General features: G+C 50.2%; 1 protein-coding gene across 1 annotated transcript in view; it reads left to right on the top strand.

The window, feature by feature from the left end:
- The first annotated feature begins 2,821 nt into the window (after nucleotides 1-2,821).
- UBE2N (ubiquitin conjugating enzyme E2 N) overlaps nucleotides 2,822-22,436 on the top strand; it is a 102,964-nt gene continuing 83,349 nt past the window's right edge. The window contains exon 1 of the mRNA XM_086919284.1: nucleotides 2,822-2,883. Coding sequence (XP_086775410.1) covers nucleotides 2,854-2,883 — 30 coding nt within the window. The 5' untranslated portion in view covers nucleotides 2,822-2,853. The remainder of the gene's footprint in view (nucleotides 2,884-22,436) is intronic.

Here is a 22,436-nt window from a genome sequence, read left to right as displayed (position 1 = left end):
CATGGTCTGCATCACCTGTCGGCATTCCCACCCCACTGGCCTCTCGAGTGCGGTCCCATAGAAGAGCATCACCCCGTACAAAGACACTCAATAATATTTCACAATTGTGGCCCAATACAAAGTGTGTATTACAAACAGACATACTTTGCTTGCTCCTGGCAGTGTTGTTAGTGAGCTGGAATGAAAAGTTAGTTACAGTAAGGGGCTGATTGTGGAAACCAGCTGTTGCGCATATGATCATAAATCCACCATTTATATTTATAAACTTGTTCAAGAAATTAGCTGCTTGCTGACAGAACATGTCTTATCCAGAGTGCAACTGTGACTTTTTTTGCACTCCTTTTTCATTAACATTACCTCTTACGAAGCCTGACCTTTAGTGGACAGTGTGAAACTATAAGCTCCAGCATGCATTGTGTTGTGGGCTCAGAAACCAAGACTGTCTGATTCTGGAAGTCTCTGTTAGTGAAACGAAGCACACATGACTAGCTGTGACCACTCTGTGAAGTAAGCTGAGCAAAATGCTTGCTTTTTAAATCAATGAAGCAATAACACAGCGAAGCCTGGGACAATCAGGCCACCTGCCTTGAAAAACACACAAGACTTCGTGATGCTTGCTGCACAGAGATCCCTCTTATGCAGAGAAATATGGAATGCTTGAGGGCGGACCGCACACAAGACACATAGAAACACCATTCATGCCCACGCTGCACATAATCAGCAGGGCTGCTGTTTAACATGACCCTGCCCTCTCCTGCATCTGATTCTCTGATATATAAGGTGGTAGGCTAAAAAGGCAGATGGCTGTGGACCTGGCCAATTCAATACTACTCACGCAATCTGCGAAACTGCTCTGTACTGGCACTCTTCGCACACAATGATGAGCGCTGTGCCAGGGTGGGGAAGGCAGGAGGCGCAGGCACAAGATGTGCGTGTAGAAGAGGAGCATCATCCTCTTCGACCCACCCCCACCCCAGCTAAGCTCAAACGAATCTGAGCAGCTGCTTTGGGTGAGGGCGGGCAATGGAGCAAAAAAAAAGCCTAAATGATGGCGGATGCAGTGGATAGGACGGGTCTGTGTGCCTTTGGAGATTGGATCTACAAATAATCTTGAGGCACCCATAGCACTACGGAGGCGACCTGCTCCGCCCATGCTAGCAGTTATCTAGCAATATAGGTGCAATGGATATTGCACTGTTTTAATGGAGGTCGGGCAAAGATCACCATTAGCCGTTTCCCTGGTTTGAAAGTACACGAAGGGGCAGCTAGATTAAAGAGGAGATGAGGGCCTGAGTAATGTTCTATTTCCGGTCCTGGGATTAAGGCAGGGCTGGGGTGTGCTACTGCATGTATTTTTACCGAAGTACGGGGAACTACGAGCCGCAGGAAAGTTATGCAATTGGAAGTATGCCATTTCTTCAATAGTGCGCGGGACCGAAGGGCCTTATTCAAGGAGATCGTTTCTCTTACTTCCTGCAGTGGTCAAATGTAAAGGTGGCAGGCTGTGCTGTAGGCACTAAAAAGGCAGATGCCTGGGTACGGGCAGTTCTATACTGCTTGTACCACAGTCCTTGACACACCTGCTGCTCTGCAATGGCTTCACCCTGCCACGCCTGCTGCTCCATACTGGCACTCGTGCACAAAGAAAAGCGCGGTGCCGAAGTGGGAAAAGCAGGGACACGAGATGTAGACGAAGGAGAGGAGAGGAACGTCATCCTCTCTGCCCCGGCCCAGTTAAGCTCAAAACCAATCAGATCAGCTGATTTGGGTGAGGGGAGGCAACAGAGACAAAAAAAAGCCTGAATAGCCCAAACAACACCAAAGGGCTACTAAATTGTAATGCAAGCTGCACGAGCTACTCACAGGGTCACGGCGAGCTACCGGTAGCTCGCGATCGACCTGTTGGAGAACCCTGGTTTATACTGTGTACTCTATGGTTGTTACCTTGGTGGTCATGGGTACTGTAGTTTTTTGGTTACTGTTTATTGGCTGCTGAGCATTTCCTATAAAGAAATGAGAAAAGCATAATCCTCGCCTCCTTGTCCTTAATAGAATTGAAAATTCTTGTCACGTATGTTTGCAAATTTTGAATTCTGGTCACCCTAACATAGATGCCAATAGGTCCGATTCAGGCAGGAGTCTCCCGATTCCTGAAGCCAAATATGGCTATGTTTTGGCTGTCTTCCATCCGAAGTTGCTGCTTCAACAGAATTCAATGGGGGAAATACATTTTCCCGATTCTTTTTTTTTAAATGTCCCACTTTCCGCTTTTAAATTTTAAAATTCAATTTTTTCATTAAATACCATAACAAATCTTAGACAAGGCAGCTCAGCTGTTTCGCATTCACCGGCTGTGGTATACGGTGTAGCCTAAAAGTATCTGGTATGGCGAGGGAATTGTATTAATATATTTGTGCATGGATATTGCTTTAACACACACACTCACAGTCCAGCAAAATTACTAAACAAGCGCTTTTGCCTGTCGCCGACTCTTGCACGATGCGTGGAAACCGTGGAGTTCTATGTGTTATAGAAAAAACTGTGGCGGCCATTTTGGAGTCAGGCAAAAACCTCAGCTAGACTTAACAGCCATGTGTTAATGTTTATATTCTTGTAATACTCTGCTCAGCCTAAACTGTAAATTGTCTCTCGTAGTGACTCACTTTCTTAACTGATAGCCGGTGAAGGTCTGCCTTTGTTTATGAAATACAGCAGAATACCCAGAACTCCATTTCCCAGCATATCACGACCAATGGGTGTCAGTGATGACGTTCAGCGGAAGTGGCAAAGCTGAGCTTCCACTTATGCGCGCCAGCGCAGAGAGTCAGAGCCGGAGTTCTGTATTGAGACAAGATGGCAGGGCTGCCCCGCAGGATCATCAAGGTGAGGCGCGGCATACGGGCACTAAGGGAACATGTTGGGGGTGTATTGGCCTGGCACTGTCTCAGTCGTAGCATTGCAGGGGGTTAGTTCTAGGCCGCTGCTAGCGCCTATGAAGGGCCAGTAGAAGGAAGAAGGAGGGGGGCACTGGGTGAGTTATACCCCACCCCCAATGCAGCATGGCGGAGAAACCGGGCTAGGGAATGAGGGGAGAAAGAGGTCATAGGTCGGGATCTGAAACCAGAATGGGCCTTTTGTTTGCTCTGGTGTCCGCGTTGGGGAGGCTCGTGAGGGGCAGGATGGGACCTGCTCACTGTTGGGCCAACGGAGTTCCACACTTGGACGGCGAAAGTGAAGTAGTCCAAATGCAGGAGAGAGTGAGGCCGGGGTGCAGAACTCTTGTTTAAGATGTTACAGTTCTGCGAGGGAGAAAGGGCTGTGCAAGCCGGTGCTACATAGCCCTGTCGCTGCTTGGCATTCCGAGGCCATTTTGACAGTGACATCTCCGAGGAACGCGCACTGGGCGAAAGGGCGGGGTGCTTCCACAGTGTTCGCATATACATTACAGCAGGGGTCGACCTAGTAGTTTCTCAGATGTAGCACCCACACATGGGGAAGCACCGGTCTTGATGGGCCACCGAGTCCGTTTCAAGGGTGTCGGCGCTGACTTATAGGGCGAGCAACACTCTTGTTATAAGACTGTTTCGCAGGTGCATCTTTATCGAACCTGATGTTTGGTGCATCCGGAAACGAGTGTGCTTGCTGGACTTATCGCATGCAGAGCTTCTTCCTTCGAGGCCTAACAGTGACAGTGAAGACCGGAACACACTGCTACTCGATACCGGAAATTCCTAACTACCGAAAGTGTTCCGAGATATACTCGGATGGCGAACTATACGTACATTCTGCAGGCGCCACTCGTTTTTGCGTGGATCATCTTCCACGTGCCTCCGTCTTTAGGTAATGTGAGACAGCTTATGTTCCAGACCTCCAAGTGCCACTATCGTATTTCGCACTCACGGTAACGGCCTTGCGCGTTGAAACTTTGTTGCCTTTTGTGTCATTTTTACTAGTTAGGATATTATCGTTATTGGTAGGCCGGTCTGTTACTTTTCATGAAGATGGTAACTGTGTAGGCCAGAGGACAACCATTTGTCAACCCCAGTTACTAAAAAAATGAACGAATATAACGCGAACACATGGTTTTCAGACTCTCAATGTCTCCTTTTGAACAGTGGCCTTTACATTTCCCTGTCCTCCTTTCTTGAATTTTGTGAACCGATTATCTGAAGTCTTTTCCTATGTTTGCACGTACCACTGCTATGTGTTGCTGCTGCTAAGCCAAGGATACTTTTTTTGCGGCGATCTATTTAGTCTCCGACCAAACGTTTACATTAAGCACTTCACAAAACTTGGGCGTGCTTGAGTAACTGTCTTTAAAGGCAGCTATAACTGGACCGACTCCTGATGCAACTGCTAACCGCGTCCTGCGTTTCACCTTCACAGTCTAATGAAATAGACCAGACATTTGGAAGACCATAGACCAGAGGTCTTCAAACTTTTGGATGACGAGACAGAGTACCCAAGTGACTGCACGGTGAGCGATGCAACAGTGTGAGAGTAGGGTAAAAGGAGTGACTGCAGGGTGAGTGAGGTGACCATATGAATTTGGGTTCGGCTGTAAGTGCAGAGTGGGACAAATTAATGCATAGTTAGTGATGGCCTTGTTTGAGTGAGCTACAAATTGAGCAGTGGGGGGGGGGGGGGGGGGGAGGCAGGTGAGTGAAGTGTCACATGAGTGCAGGGTGAGTAGTGTGCTCATGTGACTGCAGGGTGAGGTACAGGGTGAACAACGCAAGCGCATTGTAAGTGCAGGGTGATCACTGTGAGTGCAGGGTGAGCGGGTGAATGTTGTGAGTGCATGGTGATCAGTATGAGTGCAGGGTGATCGGTGTGAGTGCAGGGTGATCGGTGTGAGTGCAGGGTGATCGGTGTGAGTGCAGGGTGATCGCAAAAGTGAAGGCGAGAATGAGGAGTGAGTTGTTTGAATGCAGGGTGCATTCCCAGAAACTTGAAGTGTAGGGTTTCAGATATAAGTTAAACTATTGCTATACTGGCATTAATCAGGGATCGAGGGTGGAGGAAATAAATAATGTGCCGATACAGCTCATTATTTTGATGGCCCAGAAATAAGCAGTCACCTAAAGCTGTATGTTTAGCACTTATCTGTGAATACTTAGAACAGCAAATATAAATAGAAAGCACTTTTAATTGTGTTCTAGGGCTGCCTCAATGATCCATGACTAATAATTAAAGAGAACAAAGACAGAAAAGTCGCATAGCTAATTAATACATACTTTTTTATTTATAACTCTATTGAGTGTGAAGAGCAGGTCTCTGCGGGCTCTTTAAACAACACACGGCAGGCCTTTTTCTTTTGGCTACCCAACTTTATATTTCTTTTCATTAAATGCATTCTCACACTACAGCAGTAAGTGTAAAAATACAAAGGTAAGGAATAGGCAGAGTAGGACCCAGGGGGTACTGGAACCATTAAAAAGGTAACCAGTTAACAAAGGCATGTAAATATGCAAATGGTCTTTAAAGACCTGTGAAAAGCTCAGGTGGCCGGAGATAAGACTCCAGACACCTCCCAGCCGAGCGAGCTGCACTGCAGCAGCCCGGGCTGAGACACTACGGGGATGGAGGGGGGCTGAAGCTATGGACCTGGGCAGAAGTGTGAAGGGAATGCGCGACCCCCTTCCTATCACTCCACGGCCCCCCTGGGGGGTCACGCCCCACAGTTTGAAGACCCCTGCCATAGACTAATATTCCAATACGTCAAGCCCGATGACTTTTTATATGATGACCAGTTTGGTTGATTTTCTGTACTTGGCAGATATTTTTGGGATGGTGTATACATGGCTTGAGTGATCTTTTGGACACATTCTTTCTCCAGATAAACACTCAAGCTTTTATCCCTTGTGGGGACGTGTAAAATCTCCTCCTTTATCAGAAGAACATGTATACCAGTTAAAATTACCACAATATTCTTGGAAAATAACATAAAATGTACCCCCTGCACGTGGAGGTGGGCCCTGGGCTCACTGTGCCACTGGAATCAAGCCATCCTGGCTGAAGAGGGGTGAAACCCCCAAACTGGTCCTAGGATGCTTGTTTCCGGTCCAGGGAGGACCTGGCTTGGCAGTTCAGGCTGGACTGTTCCCATGAGGCACAGGGTAAAGACTGATTTGCATATGGCCAGGTCTAAACTGGGGTGACATGGTGAGCAAAAGATTGATGGATTTAACCCAGATCTCTTGACTGGGGGTGAATGTTTTGATTTGTTCTGCATTCCGTCCATCAATTGTGTGCCTTTTGATTTTCTGGACTTGGCAGATATTTTTGGGAGGGTGTATACATGACTTGAGTGATCTTTTGGGCACATTCTTTCTCCAGATAAACACTCAAGCTTTTATCCCTTGTGGGTACTTGTAAGATCTCCTCCTTTATCAGAAGAAAATGTAAACCAGTTAAAATTGCCACAATAGTCTTGGAAAACAACCTAAAATGTACCCCCTGAACTTGGAGGCGGGCAGGTTTGAGTCATGTTGCTCTACTCCCTAAAGAGTCCATTGGTCTGACGCAGACTTTGCCCAAGCATGAAATAGGAATCTAACTACCCACTATCCGTCGCCAAAGAACTAAGAGATCCAGGAATAGTGATTCTGAGATGGTCCTTTACTGTTTTTGTTGAGATCAACACTCACTGTCTTTATAATAACCTCTCATTACTCACTTGTTTTTTTTTTCGTGATGATTCAGGGGTTACTTGGCAATTCTTAATTGAATAACAGCAGTTTTATCACTGTTGTTCAATGCCCTGAAAAATGATGCAGTGTTTTAAGTGTTAAAACATCCTATGTGTGTCTTGATTGATTTGGAGGTGGTGAGACTGGACAGTAAAGTTTTGATCTAGTTGCTTATTATAGATGAGGAGCCTATAGGTGTTGTAACACCACGAAATAGCACTACATAAAAGTTAATATTCTGCCTGAGCTAAAAATATATTTGCACTGTTGAAAACTATGATTAACAAAATAAATCAGATAGTCCTAGGGTTGTCTAAACTGAATTCCAAAGGCTGTCCCAGTTTTAACTACATTGAACTTTTTACTGCATGTTAATTATCAGGACATGCCCTTTGTAAGCAATCGTCTGTATGCAGTTCCTGTGGGTAAGTGGCTGATCTCTCGTCTGTCGAAATATTCTTTACAGCAGTTCCTTGGCAAATAAGTCTCCCAAGTTAGTGCAGGTGACCTAAAAAAGAAAGATTTGGGTTCAAAGCTATCATGACAAGATTGTCTTTTTCAGTGTTCAGAATCTTGAGGGGATCTATCCTCGAAATAGGACACTTTCCACCAGGGTCAGCCTTGAGGGTCTGGGGGGAGAGTCGCAAGGGGGTAGCTGCCCTAGGGTTTCTATAGGAGTGCCAGTGGAGGCAGGGTGCATACTATTGAGGCAATAATGTATCTTTAAATCCATGCGTGGACATTTTTGAGAGACAGGTTCACATTGCTAGACATCAGGCTCCAGGAGGCGGTTGTACAATGTTATGTGAATTTGTAGAGTGTGGCTAATCACCCTTGAGGATATCTAGGTGCTGAGAAGGGCAGACCTGATGTGGCAGGAGATTATGCGGTTTCATATGGAATTGCCATGTCTAGAGGTTCCTTCGGAAGTCCATGAGGGATTGGGAATTTCTGAGGTGTTTTGGGATGTCGTTCCTGGTCTTGGCTGTGAGAAGGAGTGTCCTCCACTTCTGGGCTACTTGATGCAAGGGAGGTATGCTCTTGCCAGGGATGCAGATCAAAGGTTTCTGGTTGGGTGGTAGAATTTGAGGCGGTGGTTGAGGTACGCTGGACCGGTGTTGTGGAGAGCTTTGTAGGTGTGGGTGATTACCTTGAACTTGCATCTTTCCCGGACTGGGAGCCAGTGGAGATTTTTGAAGTGTGAATAGAAGTAGGTATTTTTGCGGGATGTTTAGGACTAGTCTATCAGTGGCATTGTGGGTGGTTTGGGGTCAGCATAGGACAGGTGGAGAGGTGTGGCTCACTGGTTAGAGGCGGCAGACCCGAGTGCAGAGAACGGCCCGGGACCAGGGTTCGATTCCCGACGCGGCAGGGTCTTGGACCAGGATCAGCGGACTGATAATTCTCGCATCGGTGCCTACTCCGACCAGGGATCACACTCGGCAACTCTGGGCATTAGCTTGCCTCATCTCCACAACGGCCCCACACAAACGCCGGGGATGCCTGGTTTCACCTTGGAGACCCCCAGGAGGGACTATCTCACAGGGAAAACCAGGACGGGTTCCCCAGCGGTCTATAGCGCTACGAGGCCTCCGGGTAGCAGTGCGCTTTACAAGACACAACAATCAATCACATGCGCTGGAATTACCGATGTAGGGGGCATTTCTGTAATCCAGTCTGCTTGTGATAAGAGCCTGGTTGGCAGTTTGTCTTGTGTTCTGTGGGATCCACATGAAAGTCTTGCATAGCATTCGCAGGATGTGGACGCATGATGCAGAGACAGCATTGATCTGTTTGCTCATGGAGATGTTTGCGTCCTGTGTGATTCCGAGGTTCTTGGCATGGTCTTCAGGGGTGGGCCAAGTTCAGAGTTCCACGTGAGGCATCTCAAGGGAGTGGTTATTGCTGAAGATTGGGGTTCCAGTTGTCTGTGAGTTGGAGGCAGTTGTTTTTGATCCAAGCAGTGACGTTGCGCATGAGGTGTGTTAAGTTTGCCTTAGCAGTGCTGATTGAGTCAGTAAGGGAGAGGATTAGCTGTGTGTTTATCGGCGTAGGGTACTATGTTGATTCCGTGTGCTCAGACGATGTACATGAGTGGTGTCATGTAGACTTTGAAGAGTGTTGGGCTGAGCGACGATCCTTGAGGGACTTCACAAAGTTATGTAAGGATATGTATGTTTTTATAACTTACCTAATCTCTTCTGTGTAGTGAATGTGTTTTAAATGCTTTTCTGTAGAAAGTAACCTTGGGAGTGGGCTAGACATACCATGTGTCATAGGATGAGGAGACACATCCTGACCTGTGCTTTACCATGCCTCCTCGTATACTACTAGGGGTAATGGACATTAAGCTGCACTCTCTACAACTCCATTATCTACCCTTCTTCCTTCTGGCAAGCACACCGTTTTCACACCTGCATCAATATCAGAAGTGGGTCCCAATCGCAGTATATGATTGTTAAGAAACAGAGAAATCTGTGCCGGAAACCTGACAATGTGCTGATTTTGTGTTGTAATGCCATTCATGCAGAAATGATGCCACAGAATGCATTTTCCTCCACAGTAAAGGAGGGAGGGGATGCTTTTCTGAGACCACAAAATAACATGAGCATTTCAATACTTATCCCATGTTACTTTTTAGGGGCAAAGGAGACCCGTGACTTTTTTTAAACAAGCATTTGCAATGCAATAGGTCTCACATTTACACGAGTTTGAGCTATTGACTTTGCAAATAATGCCTTTTTATTTTTGTTTTTAAAATATAAATAAAAGGCAATTTCATTTACAATGCCAATAGCTTAAACTTGCGTAACTGTGAGACCTATTGCATTGCAAATGCCTGTCATGGAAATGCAGTCTGGGGACCATGCAAGCAGTGCTGGACTGCGCGAGCGTGCACAGCTTCACAATGGCTCCATCCCCAAGGTTTCAGTGGTGAAAGTAGGCGAGGGAGCGCACCAGCTCTGCTGCGAGCACAACTTTACTGAAATGCACTGAATCAGCTAACTGGTCTGCCCTGTCCCATGCAGGGGGCGCTCTGTCCAGAAGACAAATGAAGATGAGGGTGTTGGAGAGGGACAATGCTGGCTACAGTGCTAATGAGTGACCCCTCCCCGGCATGCATGGAAGCCTCCACACGTAGGGATAATTTGAAGCAAAAAGCCAGCACTTTATCTTTAGGGGCAATTTGTAGCAGGGCCACCTGAGGAGCGCCTCTGGGGCTGGGCGAGCGATGAAGCACACAGGAGGCCGAGGGAGCACCTCTAGCCGGGTGGGACTCAACAGAAGCCGTGCTTACTTTACACGGTGCACGGGCACAGCCTGGCAGAGGTAAATAAACCAGAGCTCAGTAGCTGGCATCCTGTATGCATCTAACCGGACTCCTCCGAGAATTCCTGCTCTAAAGCGGCCCAGACTGACCCTGGGTGTACGTGCTCCGGTACCACAGCTGTTGCCCCCTCAAGGAGTTTGTAGTGGGGTCCTGGCAGCACGGCGTCCGCGGGTAATCAAAATAACGAGCCGAAATTATGTGAAAGTGCACAACGTTGCACTTGTTAAATTTTTTTATAGTATTCCCTGGTTGATATTATGTAAAAGTGCACAACACAATGTAACACAGCTGACATAAGATCTCACAACGGAGGGCTCCTCTGTAGGGCGTTGCCATTGTGCTAATACAAGAAAAAGTGCTTAGCGGCTAATTGAGACACCGTGTCACACCGCAAGTAAAAGATCCAGTCCGGGTGGGCGTGGCCAAAAGGAGACAGGGTGGTAACAGAGAAGCCTCATTTTCAATGGGAGGCCAGTGTTTTGCATAAACGATGACACCAGCCAATCAAAAAGATGGGCGTGGCTTTAAACCCACGACACACATTTTATAGATTTCAAGACATCTCGCAGAGCGAGGAGCGCATGCACGCTCAAACGCTAGGCAAGAACTAACAATGGAACAACAGGGCATTTTATGGTGTGGTTTCCGCTTGATGCTCCCAAAGCATGGTTTGTTCCTGAGGGCATTGAAGTTTATAGTAGCACGTCTACTCTATTGGTAGTCTTAAAGTTGTGGGTTATCATTTTCATAATATCCTTTTGTAGTTAGTGTGCTGAAATATCTTAACTTGTATAGCTGAGGAGAGGAATAAGAGTTCTAGCCCATAACGTCAGTCTTGGTTTCACTAACAATATACCAAGATATTGCCCCAACCTATTTGAGAACCTCATCTATGCAAGGGTTCCTGTCAGAACTGATTGTACTGTGAAATAGTTTGTGTAGAGGGATATTTTGTTATGGTATCCACTATACCTGCACTAGAGTAGTTATGATTCTAGTGTCCCACCTCAAATGCCGCAACTCAGTTGATCAATACCACTGAAAGGGTACTCCTGCTGGGTGCCCCTAACCTTAGCGGTTGTTGAATCACTCTGAGCTGCTGACAGATATTTTACTGCAAATGTAGCACATTGTATTATTTGCTAGAAAGGATCATGAGGGCAGGATGAAAGCTTTGTCATTTAATGTGCACATTGCTGATGGGTCCCTCATTTGCAACTGTCCATTTGATCAGGTCATTCATCGTGTATGAGTCATAAAGGTGCCTACTTGTAATGAACCTCTTATGGCATTCATACACTCTACGATATATACACCTATTCAATCTCCTGGCTAAAGTTCCTGAAAATACATGAGCAAATTTGTCTCTCACTCACAGGTCTCCTATATGTCTTCAATTTTGGAGTGACAATTTATACCTCAAGCCCATGGTCTTTCCCCTGCCAATATTGTATTAAAAAGAGGATGCACAATGCTTCAACCAATTCTTTCTATAATGTCTGGACCAGTTGCTTAACCTCCCATTAAAGTACCAACCGCATCCAATTTCCCTTACAAGGTGTTGCACTTTCTGGTTCCTGCTTCTGTTCCATAGTGAGCATGGTAGATTAAGCCTCCTTAATCAATCCTAATACTGATTTGATTAGACAGTTGGTCTTATCTTTATATTAACTTGAGCATCTTAAGAAATGCATACTCCCTTCAGCTCCATCCTAAAGGAAATATGTGATCATGCAGGGCTCTGAAACCCCTGTATAAAACTGTGTGGTCTTTCTTTCCTACTCTACCAAGGTAGGGAGGCTCTGTTAAACTTGTCACATTCAAGGCTCTGGACCCTACTCAAATGATAATCATCTGAAACAGTAAAAGAACGAGGCTGAGGTGTTGAAGACGGGGAGCCAGTGTAGGGCTCTCAGGTTGGGGGTGATGTGGCTGCGTCGAGGGACGTTGACGATCAGACGGGCGGAGGCGTTTTGAATGCGTTGTAGTCGTTGTAGGTGTTTGGCTGGGATTCCTGCGTAGAGTGCGTTGCTGTAGTCCAGTCTGCTGCTGATGAGGGCCTGTGTCACCGTTCTTCTTGTTTCGGTCGGGATCCACTTGTAGATCCTGCGGAGCATGCGTAGGGTGTTGTAGCAGGAAGAGAAGACGGCGTTGACCTGTTTAGACATGGAGAGGGAGGAGTCGAGGATGAGTCCTAGGTTGCGTGCATGGTCGGTCCCAGTGTGGTCTGCCACCAGGAGTCGTCCCAGGCTGAGGGGGTGGGTCCGAGGATAAGTACCTCCGTCTTGACGGAGTTTAGCTTCAGACGGCTGTTCCTCACCCAGTCGGCGGCGGCCTTCATTCCCTCGTGGATGTTACTTTTGGCGGTGTGCGGGTCCTTGGTGAGTGAGAGGATGAGCTGGGTGTCGTCTGCATAGGAGATGATGTTGAGGTAGTGTTGGCGGGCCACTTGTGCGAGGGGGGGCCATGGACTGAGGGATGAGCCCTGGGGATGCCGCAGATGTCGGTGGCCTCGGATCAGAAGGGCGGGAGGCGGACGCTCTGGGTTCTGCCGCAGAGGAAGGACGTGGTCCAGTCAAGGGCCTTCTCTTGGATTCCGGCTTCTAGGAGGCATGTCTTTAGAGTGCGATGGCAGACCGTGTTGTAGGCAGCTGACGGGTCCAGGAGGAGGAGGGCTCATGTTTTGCCGTTGTTAAGTTGGCGCCTGCTGTCGTCTGTGGCGGCGATGAGGGCTGTCACGGTGCTGTGGTTTCGTCTGAACCTGGACTGGGACGGGTCCAAGATGTTGTTTTCCAGGTGGCGGGCCAGTTGCATGTTGACTATTTTCTCGATGACCTTCGCCAGGAACGTGAGCAGAAGATGGGCCAGAAGTTCTTGAGGTCCTTGGGCTTCTTGAGGAGGGCGTTGATTTCGGCGTGCTTCCAGCTTTCCGGGAATGTCGATGTTTCGAAGGAGATGTTGATGACCTTCCGTAGTTGGGGTGCGATGGCTGTGTCTGCTTTGTTGAATACGTGGTGTGGGCATGGGTCTGATGGAGATCCTGAGTGGATGGATTTCATGACCTTACGTGCCTCGTTGTCGCCGACGTTGGACCAGAAGGTCAGGCGGTTGGTGGTGTTCACAGGGGAGGTGGGGTCTGGCGTAGTCTGGGCGGTCGTGGTGTTGAAGCTGTCATGGATGTCAGCGATCTTGTGGTGGAAGAAGATAGCTAGTGAGTCGCACAGTTCTTGTGAGGGCGGTATGTCGTTATTGTAGGAGCTGGGGTTGGAGAATTCCTTTATGATGCGGATGAGCTCTTTGCTGTCGTGTGCATTGTTATCCAGGTGGTCTTTGAAGAAGGATCTCTTGGCTAATCTAATGAGGTGGTGATGTCCGCGGGTGGCGTCTTTGTGGGCTGCATGGTTGTCTGGTGTGCGTTCACAGAGCCATATCTTCTCCAGTTTCCGGCATGCGTGTTTGGAGGGCTGAAGCTCGTCTGTGAACCAGGTGGCTCTCTTGCTGGCGTGGTTGTTGGAGGGTTTCTTCAGCGGGGCGAGGGTGTTGGCGCAGTCGTCGATCCACTGTCTGAGGTTGCGGGCTGAGGTTTCTGGGTTGGTGGGGTCAGTGGGTGGGTTCTGGGCGAGGTGGTGATCAGATGGTCTTCGGTGACTTTGCTCCAGCAGCGGCGAGGTAGCTGTTTGCTGCGGTGGTGGATGGTTGGTTTCTTGAAGGTGAAATGGATGCAGCGGTGGTCGGTCCAGTGGAGTTCAGTGTTGTGGTTGAAGGCGACGTGGGTGCCTGTGGAGAAGACTGGGTCCAGCGTGTGGCCGGCGGCATGGGTGGGTGTGGTGACGAGTTGTCTGAGGCCGAGGTTGTCTATCAGGGTGGCGGAGTTGGCGTTGTTGATGTTCTCGAGGTGGAAGTTCAGGTCCCTGAGGAGGATGTAGTCGTGGAGGCGAGTGCATGGGTGCTGGGGAGGTCGGCAATGGAGTCGCTGAACTGAGCTCTGGGTCTGGGGGTCTGTAGATGAGTGTTCCTCTGAGGGTGGTGTTTGGGTTGGTGTGGATCCAGAAGTGCAGGTGTTCGGCAGTGTTGAGGGTGTCTGCGTGGGTGGGGGACCTTGAGGGTAGACTTGTGGACGATGGCTATTCCTCCTCCAATTCCGGTGGCGCGATCCCTGCGGGTGATCTTGTAGCCGTCCGGGATGGCTATGTCTGGTGTCGAGGAGTCGTTCCACCAGGTCTCGGTCAGGAAGGCCACGTCTGGGGCGGAGGTATCGAGCAGATCCCAGAGCTCGATGGCGTGTTTGCGTGCGGAGGGGGTGTTGAGGAGTATGCAGCGGAGGTGGTTGGGTCCAGTCCTTGGAGGTTTGGTGGCTCAGTCGCAGGTGAAGCTGCAGGTGTGGCAGGAGAAAGGTCTGTGAGCAAGTTTTGGGGCGGCCTGGAAGCAGGTGTGGTTTTGGCCAGCGTTAAGTGTGTAGAGGGTGCTGGCGTCGTAGCGGAGTCTGGTGTTTTGGCATCCGCGGGGCCAGGGGTTATTCTATGTCTCGAATTTTATTCAACAGAAAAACTCCTGCCTTTCAATATAAAGCACTTAATATACCGTATATGTTTACATTTGCCCCTTACATTCTCGTCTTCAAAATCGGTTTTGGTTTGTCTTGTTACCTCGGGTACACTCACTCTCCCTACTTTCCTTAAAGTCACATCTAAATGTCCAAACTATTATTGCTTCCTCAAATTTGGGTAGGCTGAACTACAGTTGTTTAAAAATACTGGCTGCACTGATTCTTTCTTTTCTCTGACTTACTCTATTCATGAGTAGTATTGATGAAATTATCAAAATGTTATCTAATATATTGATTCTGTACAGAAAACTCTGTGATCTAATACCTGTTTCTAAACATGAGTTCCATGTGAACACTTGCTAAGATAGTGAGGATTGGGATGAAGCACTAAGATACCCAAGAGAAGTGTCAATCTGATTCAATTTTAAGCAAAGGAGAATACACACAGCATACTACCATAGAAGCAGTCTACATTAGGTTGGTTCGTCTCTCACAAATGTGTCTTAAATATAACACAGAAGTATATATCCTGGTGCATGAATTTTGGGAGAGTAAGCAAATGATACTCTTCTGGGAAGTTATAGGTGATGAACTATCAAGGGTGGTTAGGGAGAAAGTACACTGAATACACCAAAAGGCCATACTAGAAACCCAGGAAGAAAATCCAACTAACTAAATACAAAAGCTACCTTTTTCTTGCTGGATATTATGATGGCTAAGAGGAAAATTACGTAACATTTGGGAGTCCAAATTGTAGCTACTAAAGAGAAATGACCAAAAGTCAAAGATATTTGCATGGGTGTCGAACGTGTAATATGCAATGGTAGAGGAGACTCAAAGGTTTTAATAAAATATGGGATGCATGGAGAGTATACCTTAAAACGATGTTTGAGTTGGGGAGAACTATTGGGTAGGAGGTAATGTTGATAGAGTAAAAGCATTTCCACAACCTGTCAAAAAGTACTTCAGGAAAACTGAAAAGAAAAAGCAGATAATTGTATGATAATTTTATTTTGAAACTGAATTTTTTTTAAAAAAAAGTGTTTTCAACATCTTATCCTCATAATAATAAACATCTCCGAAATCAAAAATGAAAGCAGTTTAGGTTTAAAGCATTTTATTAAGGCAAAAACATAGGAGCTAAGGGAACATGAGGGGTAGGGTTACATGCATTCAGGTGAAAATAGCTAAGTATATCTCTAAGAGCGCGATGGTGGACAAGGCTGCTGCAGAAAAAGAAATCAATTAGTAAAATGATAAGGGCTAAGTACGGTTGCCACCATCAAGCAGATCAGAAAATGAAAGGCAATGATGCAAGAAACCAACCCCACCATCCCCCGGAACCCCTCCCTCCAAACTCCCCAACTCACCCCAACACCCTCCCACCCCCCCACCCCCGTCCAGTACTCGGCCATAACGCATCCTGCCCTCCCGCCACGTCCCCCACCCCGTGAGCCAAGAGCCTATGTCCTCCTAGTCAGTTGGGATCACTGGTGGCGTTAGTCTCAGGAGTCTGAGGTACCTCGGACAGGTGAGTTCTCTAAATTCTGTGGTTAAAAGCGCATGAAAGAGTTGCCATAACTCGTCAAATTGTTCCACGTCCCCCGCCACCATAAGCGATAATTTCTCCATGCCTAGTACATGCCAGAGCCTGTGTAGCCAGCCTGTGATGGAGGGGACCGTGGTGGTACGCCAATGAATCAAGATGTTCTGAATCGCTGAACCCAGCGCTATCGCAATTTGCCTGCCCCTGCGGGACTTCAGCGGGTACATCAGGCCATTCGGGAGGCCCAGCAATACATACGCCGGGAAGCGTGGCAATTCAGTCTCAAAATGAACATCTATCTCATCAAGAATCTCCTTCCAGTATTCCTCTAACAAGGGGCAGTCCCAAAGTACATGTGTAAGAGTCCCCACCCGACCACATCCCCTCCAGCACTCCTTCTCAATATGCCTATTCATTTCGTGTAGCCTCTCCGGGGTATAATACCAATACGTGGACACCTTGGTGAGTGTTTCTGTGAGACCTGTATGATATGCAGAGTGTCTCGCCCGATGCGCAATTTGATCCCATTCCTTATGACTAAGCGTCCTTCCCAGTTCCCTATTCCAGCGCTCCCTACCCGGGTTATAGAAATGAAACGGAGGGGGTTGCAGGAATTTGTAAAGGTCTGTGATTAGCTTAGCATCATAGGTGCGGGTCACCAACCACCGCTCGTATGGCGTTATCTGGCGATCAGCAGTGCCCCGCACCTGAGATTGAAGCGCCCAGTGCCTAACCTGCATGTATCGCAATCTATCCGTCTCAGGTAGTTGGAACTCCTGCTTCAATTGCTGAAAAGGGACCACTCCCTCAGATCCATATATCTGGAAGAGCGCTTGGCAACCCGCTGCCCTCCAGTGTGAGAAGGCGCCTGGTTCCATACCGGGGGAGAAATCGGAGTTATCCACTATCGGCGTGAAAGGCGAAGGGAATGTGGTGAGTTCACGAACTTCATTGACCGTATCCCACACCCTCAAGGGGACTCGCGTGACGAAGGAAGCATATAGGTTGGGGGGGGGGGGGGCGATGAATCCGTCGCAAGAATGGAACCTCCTGAAGGGGGCGCCCCGCCACTGCCTGGTCCTGAAAGAGCCAGTGCTTGTCGGATTCCCACCTACTCCACTCCACCAGGTAGCGCAGCTGCGCCGTCTGGAAGTATTTCCGGAGGTCCGGGATACCAAGGCCCCCCCCCCCGCCTCGGGGGCCAGCGTGGAGAGAGCCCTCTTCATTCTCGGCTTGCGGCCCTGCCAGACGAAGCGTGCAATGTCGGCTTGTGTCTGTCTAATCCAGCCCGTAGGTGGCTGGAGCGGCAAAGCTCGAAAGAGGTACAAGATCTGGGGCAGGACCGTCATCTTGACCGCCGCAATCCTGCCGAGCCAGGACAGCAGGCCTTTACTCCAGCGGCCCAGCTCTTCCTTGATTTTCCTACTAAGGGAGGCATAATTGGCCGTTACCATCGCTGGCAACGTTGGCGCTAGCAGAATCCCCAGATATGGCCCCAGGGATGATGACCACTGCATGGGGAAGAGCCGCTGCAGATCTTGTCTGGTATCCGCGGCCAGGGACACTTCCAGAGCCACCGACTTGCCCATCTTAAAACCCGCCACCTTCGAAAAAGCGTCTAGTTCCTGAATACACGCCAGGAGGGCCCGTCTTGGAGCGTCCAGGGTCAAGAGGACATCGTCCGCATAGAGACTGATCGTATGGACATACTGCCCCATCTTGATCCCAATTGCGTCTGGGTTTTGGCGAATTCTCTGGGTAAACGGCTCCATATAGAGAGCAAAGAAGAGGGGGGAAAGCGGGCATCCCTGCCTGGTACCCCATTTGATCCCAAAGCTGCGGGAGCTGCACCCATTAACTCTCACTGTCGCCGAAGGGGATTTGTAGCAATTGAAGACCATTGAGCAGAATTTGTCTCCAATACCCATTTTCCGGAGCACCTGCTCGAGATAAGGCCAATGAACGCGATCGAATGCCTTCTCGGCATCTACCGCTAGCAGCATCCTCTCACCTGGGATCCGCGAGGCTTTCTCCAAGATGTGCGCCACTCTCTTGGTATTATCGACGGTTTGTCTGCCGGGGACAAAACCAGCTTGATCAGCCTCAACCAGGCCCGGTAGATGCAGGGCCAGTCTAGATGCCAGAATCCCTGTGTATAATTTAAGGTCAACCTTCAGGAGGGAGATAGGCCTGTACGAGCCGCAGAGGGCCCGGTCCTTCCCAGGTTTCGGGATCACTGAGACCGTTGCCCTTAACAGGTCCGGCGGTATGGCACCCGGCTCGGAAAAGGAGTTAAACAGGCGGGTAAGAATAGGGGCTACAACCGGGCAAAAGGTTTTATAAAACAGGGACGTGTAACCGTCCGGGCCCGGGGCTTTCCCATGTTTGAGCCTGGCTATCGCGGATATCACCTCTTCCACCTGAATGCTTCGCTCGAGGTATTCCGCCTGCGCTGAGTCCAGCGCCGGAAGGGCCACTGACTCCCAAAAATCCGTTGCATTGTGCGACGAGGGGGGTTCCCCTGTGTAAAGCGCCTCATAAAAACTACAGAACGTTTCTGCCACAGCCGCTTCATCAGAGACCGCCACCCCATCAGAACCAAGCAGTTCCTTCACCACGTTACGCTGATTTTTTTTTTTTTTTTAAATAATTTTTATTGTAGACACACCTGTACAGGCCAATAAACGGATAACAGCAGCAATCTAAATGTCAGCAGATATACAGTACATTTCGTTAATCATTACACAGCCTTCCGGCCCACAACCCGGGGGTCGGGCGGCGGTAAAGTATCTGCACTGCCATGCCTGACGTTCCGTAGAGAGGAGTGGTTAATCCGGATTAAGTGTATGCCTACTTTTAGTACCCTACCAAACTACGCGCTGAACCCCAACTCCCCCCTCCCCCGCGCTAGCCCCTAAACACCCCCCCCCCTCTCACCCCAACCCGCACACCATCCCCCGCCTAAGGCTTCATTAAAACTACCTCTGGGAAGCTAGCCTCAAGTTCCCCGTGTTCCTGCTGTTCCTGGGGCCTCAACTCTCTCCCTCTATGCCCTCCCCTCCGGGAGTTTCCTCCTGTGCGTCAGCCTCGCTGTCCCTGAGCGCCTGCACCATTACTTCCCATGCCGTCGCGGTGTCAGCTGCTGTCTGGCTAGGGGTCCTGCGCGCTACCTGGTATCTATGCGTGCTGTCAGCCGAGGCCCATTTCAGAAACTCCTGCCGCCACCTCCGTGGAGTAGGCCCCAGCCGCGCCTTCCAATTCCTGGTAATCTCTCTCTTCGCTATCATCAACCCCATGTCGATGAACTTACTCGTGAGCTTGTTTTTGGGAGTGTGGGGGAACCAGTGCAACAGGCATTCGGCCGGTCCATACTCTAGCGATCGTTCCGTCACCTCATTCAGTACTTCCCCCACTTCTTGCCAGAAGTCCTGCAGGAGCGGGCACGCCCATAGCATGTGTACTAACTCAGCACCTTCTTCCGGGCACCGGGGGCAGGCTGCTGTGTCGTCTCCAAAATACCGCCGTATTCTACCTGGTGTCATATATGCCCTGTGCAACACATAGTAGTGTATCAGCTGGAACCTGGCGTTCCTTGTGCTGTTACGGGCCCTGCGGACAAGTTGCGCCCAGGTCGTGTCCGGAATGTCCTTGTGCAGATCCGCCTCCCATTTGGCTTTCAGGGATGCGAGAGGAGGGATATTCTCCCTAACCATTCGGTTATACAGGCATGTAACTGCCTTAACCGTGCCCGCCGCCATCATGGCGTATTGGCAAGCCGCTGCCGTCTCGGGCTCTCCAAGTCCCGTGCCCCAATGGGCGTGCATCGCCCGGGTCACCGCTGCGTGCAGCAGGAATCCCCCTCTCGAAATATCGAAGCGGTCTGCTAGCTCCCGGAACGGGATCAGTGTTCCACTCTCAAAGAGGTCCCCAACCACCTGAATTCCCGCTTCTTCCCACTCCTGCAGGCACGACCAATCGCCGCCATGTGGCAGCGCCGTCAGCATGGCCAGTGGTATCTCAGGCGCATAGGGGCGTCGGGAGCCCGCTCTCCTCTGGGTCCGATTCCAGCATTGCCGGTATGTGCGCTGTTCCAGCGACAAGTCCCGACTGTCCAGCCGCTGCTGGAGGGTTATGTACGCTAGGACGTGCCTGGGCGTTCCCCTCAAGTTTTCCTCCTCTGGGCCCCGGAAAACCCTCGCAACCTCCTGCGTGAATATCTGCAATTGGGCCGCTAGGTAATAGAGCTCGAAGTCCGGCACCGCCAGCCCCCCCTCATCCTTCGGGCGAGAGAGCGTGGCCAGCGCTACTCTGCATCGTCCCGCTCCCCAGATGAACGACGTGATCTGAGATTTGAGGAGCTTAAAAAAGGAACCAGGTATCCAAATTGGGAGCGTCCGGAAATAGTACAGTAATCTCGGCAGGGCTACCATCTTTAGCAGGGAAATCCGGCCCGCTACTGATAGCGGTAATGTGGACCAGAAGGACATACAGCCCTTCAGTCCGCGCACGCACCGTCCCAGGTTGCCCTCGAGTAAGTCTTCCGGCTTGTGGTAGATATGAACCCCCAGGTATTTCATGCAGGTAGGGTTCCAGGTCGCCTCCGACTGGTGCTGCGGCTGGGCAGTGCCCTCCAGCAGCGGGAACAAGCTTGTCTTGGGCCAATTGACCCGCAGGCCCGACATCTCTCCGAATCTCTCAAGTAGAGCTTCCGCCTTCCTCAGGTCCTCCCCTCCGTCGCGGAGGAAAAGCAATAAGTCGTCAGCATACAGCGAAATGAAATGATGTCCGTCACGGGTCTGCACTCCGTGGAAGTGCCGCCCCGTCCGGGCCGCGGCCGCCAGCGGTTCAATGGCCAGCGCAAAAAGGAGCGGTGATAGGGAGCAGCCCTGTCGAGTGCCCCGCTCCACCGGGTACCGCAGGGATACCGCCGGACCTACCCTCACTCTCGCAATCGCTTCCGCGTAAAGGACCTTAGTCCAGTGGATATAGCCAGTTCCCAGGCCGAAGCGCTCCATGACAGCGTAGAGGTAGTCCCACTCGAGGCTGTCGAAGGCCTTTTCAATATCAACCGACAGGACCAGCTCCGTCCCTGTCCTCTCGGTGAGCCCGTCCATGATGCGGATGAGCCGCCTGATATTAGCCGTGGTGTTGCGGGTCGGTATAAAACCGTTTTGGTCGTCATGCACCAGCCCCGTCATGTGCGGTAGGAGTCTCGCCGCCAAAATGGAGCTCAGGATTTTATAATCTGCGGTGAGCATAGATAGGGGCCTATATGACGTGGGGTCAGTGCTCTCTCTGCCGGGCTTCAGCAGCGGGACCACCAGCGCCTCCCTCATCGATTGCGGTAGTCGACCCGTTGCCTTTGCCTCCTTGTAAACAGTCTGGAGACGGGGGGCCAGTATGTCCAGGTTTTTGGCGTAAAACTCTATGGGGAGTCCGTCTATCCCCGGCGATTTGTTCCTCGCCATCCGCCTCACCGCTAGTCGTATCTCACCCGCGTCAATGTCCGTCCCCAAGGCCTTCGCCTGCTCCGCCTCTAGCTGACCTAGGGGCAAGTCAGCCAGGAAGGGACCCACCAGTTCCGTCCTGCCGCCCGGGTCACTCTTGTACAGGCCCTCATAGTATTGCTGGAACACGTTGACTATGCCCAGTTGGGTCTGCTGTACCACTCCCGTCGCATCCCGCAGCTGGAGTATGGGAGCGCATCTTCTGGAGGGGTTCGACAGCCATGCCAGTAGGGTGCCAACCTTATCACCTTCTACATGGGAGCGTAGCACGTACCGCTTGTGGTCAAAAGCTCGAAGCCTTTCCACCTCAACGGCTACCGCCTCCTTGGCCGAGCATAGGGAGTCCTGGAGTTCCGGCCTCCCAGGCCTCCTCCTCTCCGTCTCCCTCAGGTCCTCGTCTACCTTCGTCAAATCCCTCAGCAGTACCTTCCGCACACCCACATAGTCTCGGATGCAGATGCCCCTTACCACTACCTTAAAGGCATCCCACTCCATCGCCCTTGAGGTTGCCGTCCCTGCGTTCTCCGCGAAATACGAGGTCACGCCCTCCGCAAGGGCCTCCCCGAAGAGGGGGTCCTCCAGTGTCTCAGGCCTCAGTTTCCAGAGCGGAACCCTGGGCTTCCCCACAACCCACGCCAGTCGGACCAAGAGCGGGTTATGGTCTGAGATTGTCCTCGTTAAGTATTCCGAGCTGGTGACGCACGGCAGCACCTCCCGGGAGCAGAGTATGGCGTCTAGTCGGACGTGCAGGTCATGGAGCCCTGAGAAAAACGAGTAATCCCGATCAGTCGGGTGCTGCCCTCTCCAGACATCT

This window comes from Lissotriton vulgaris, chromosome 1_1 (genome assembly GCF_964263255.1).
Source record: "Lissotriton vulgaris chromosome 1_1, aLisVul1.2, whole genome shotgun sequence".
Classification (NCBI taxonomy): Eukaryota; Metazoa; Chordata; class Amphibia; order Caudata; family Salamandridae; genus Lissotriton; species Lissotriton vulgaris.
The sequence above is the reverse complement of the archived record's forward strand: the minus strand, read 5'-3'. Positions and strand labels throughout refer to the sequence as shown.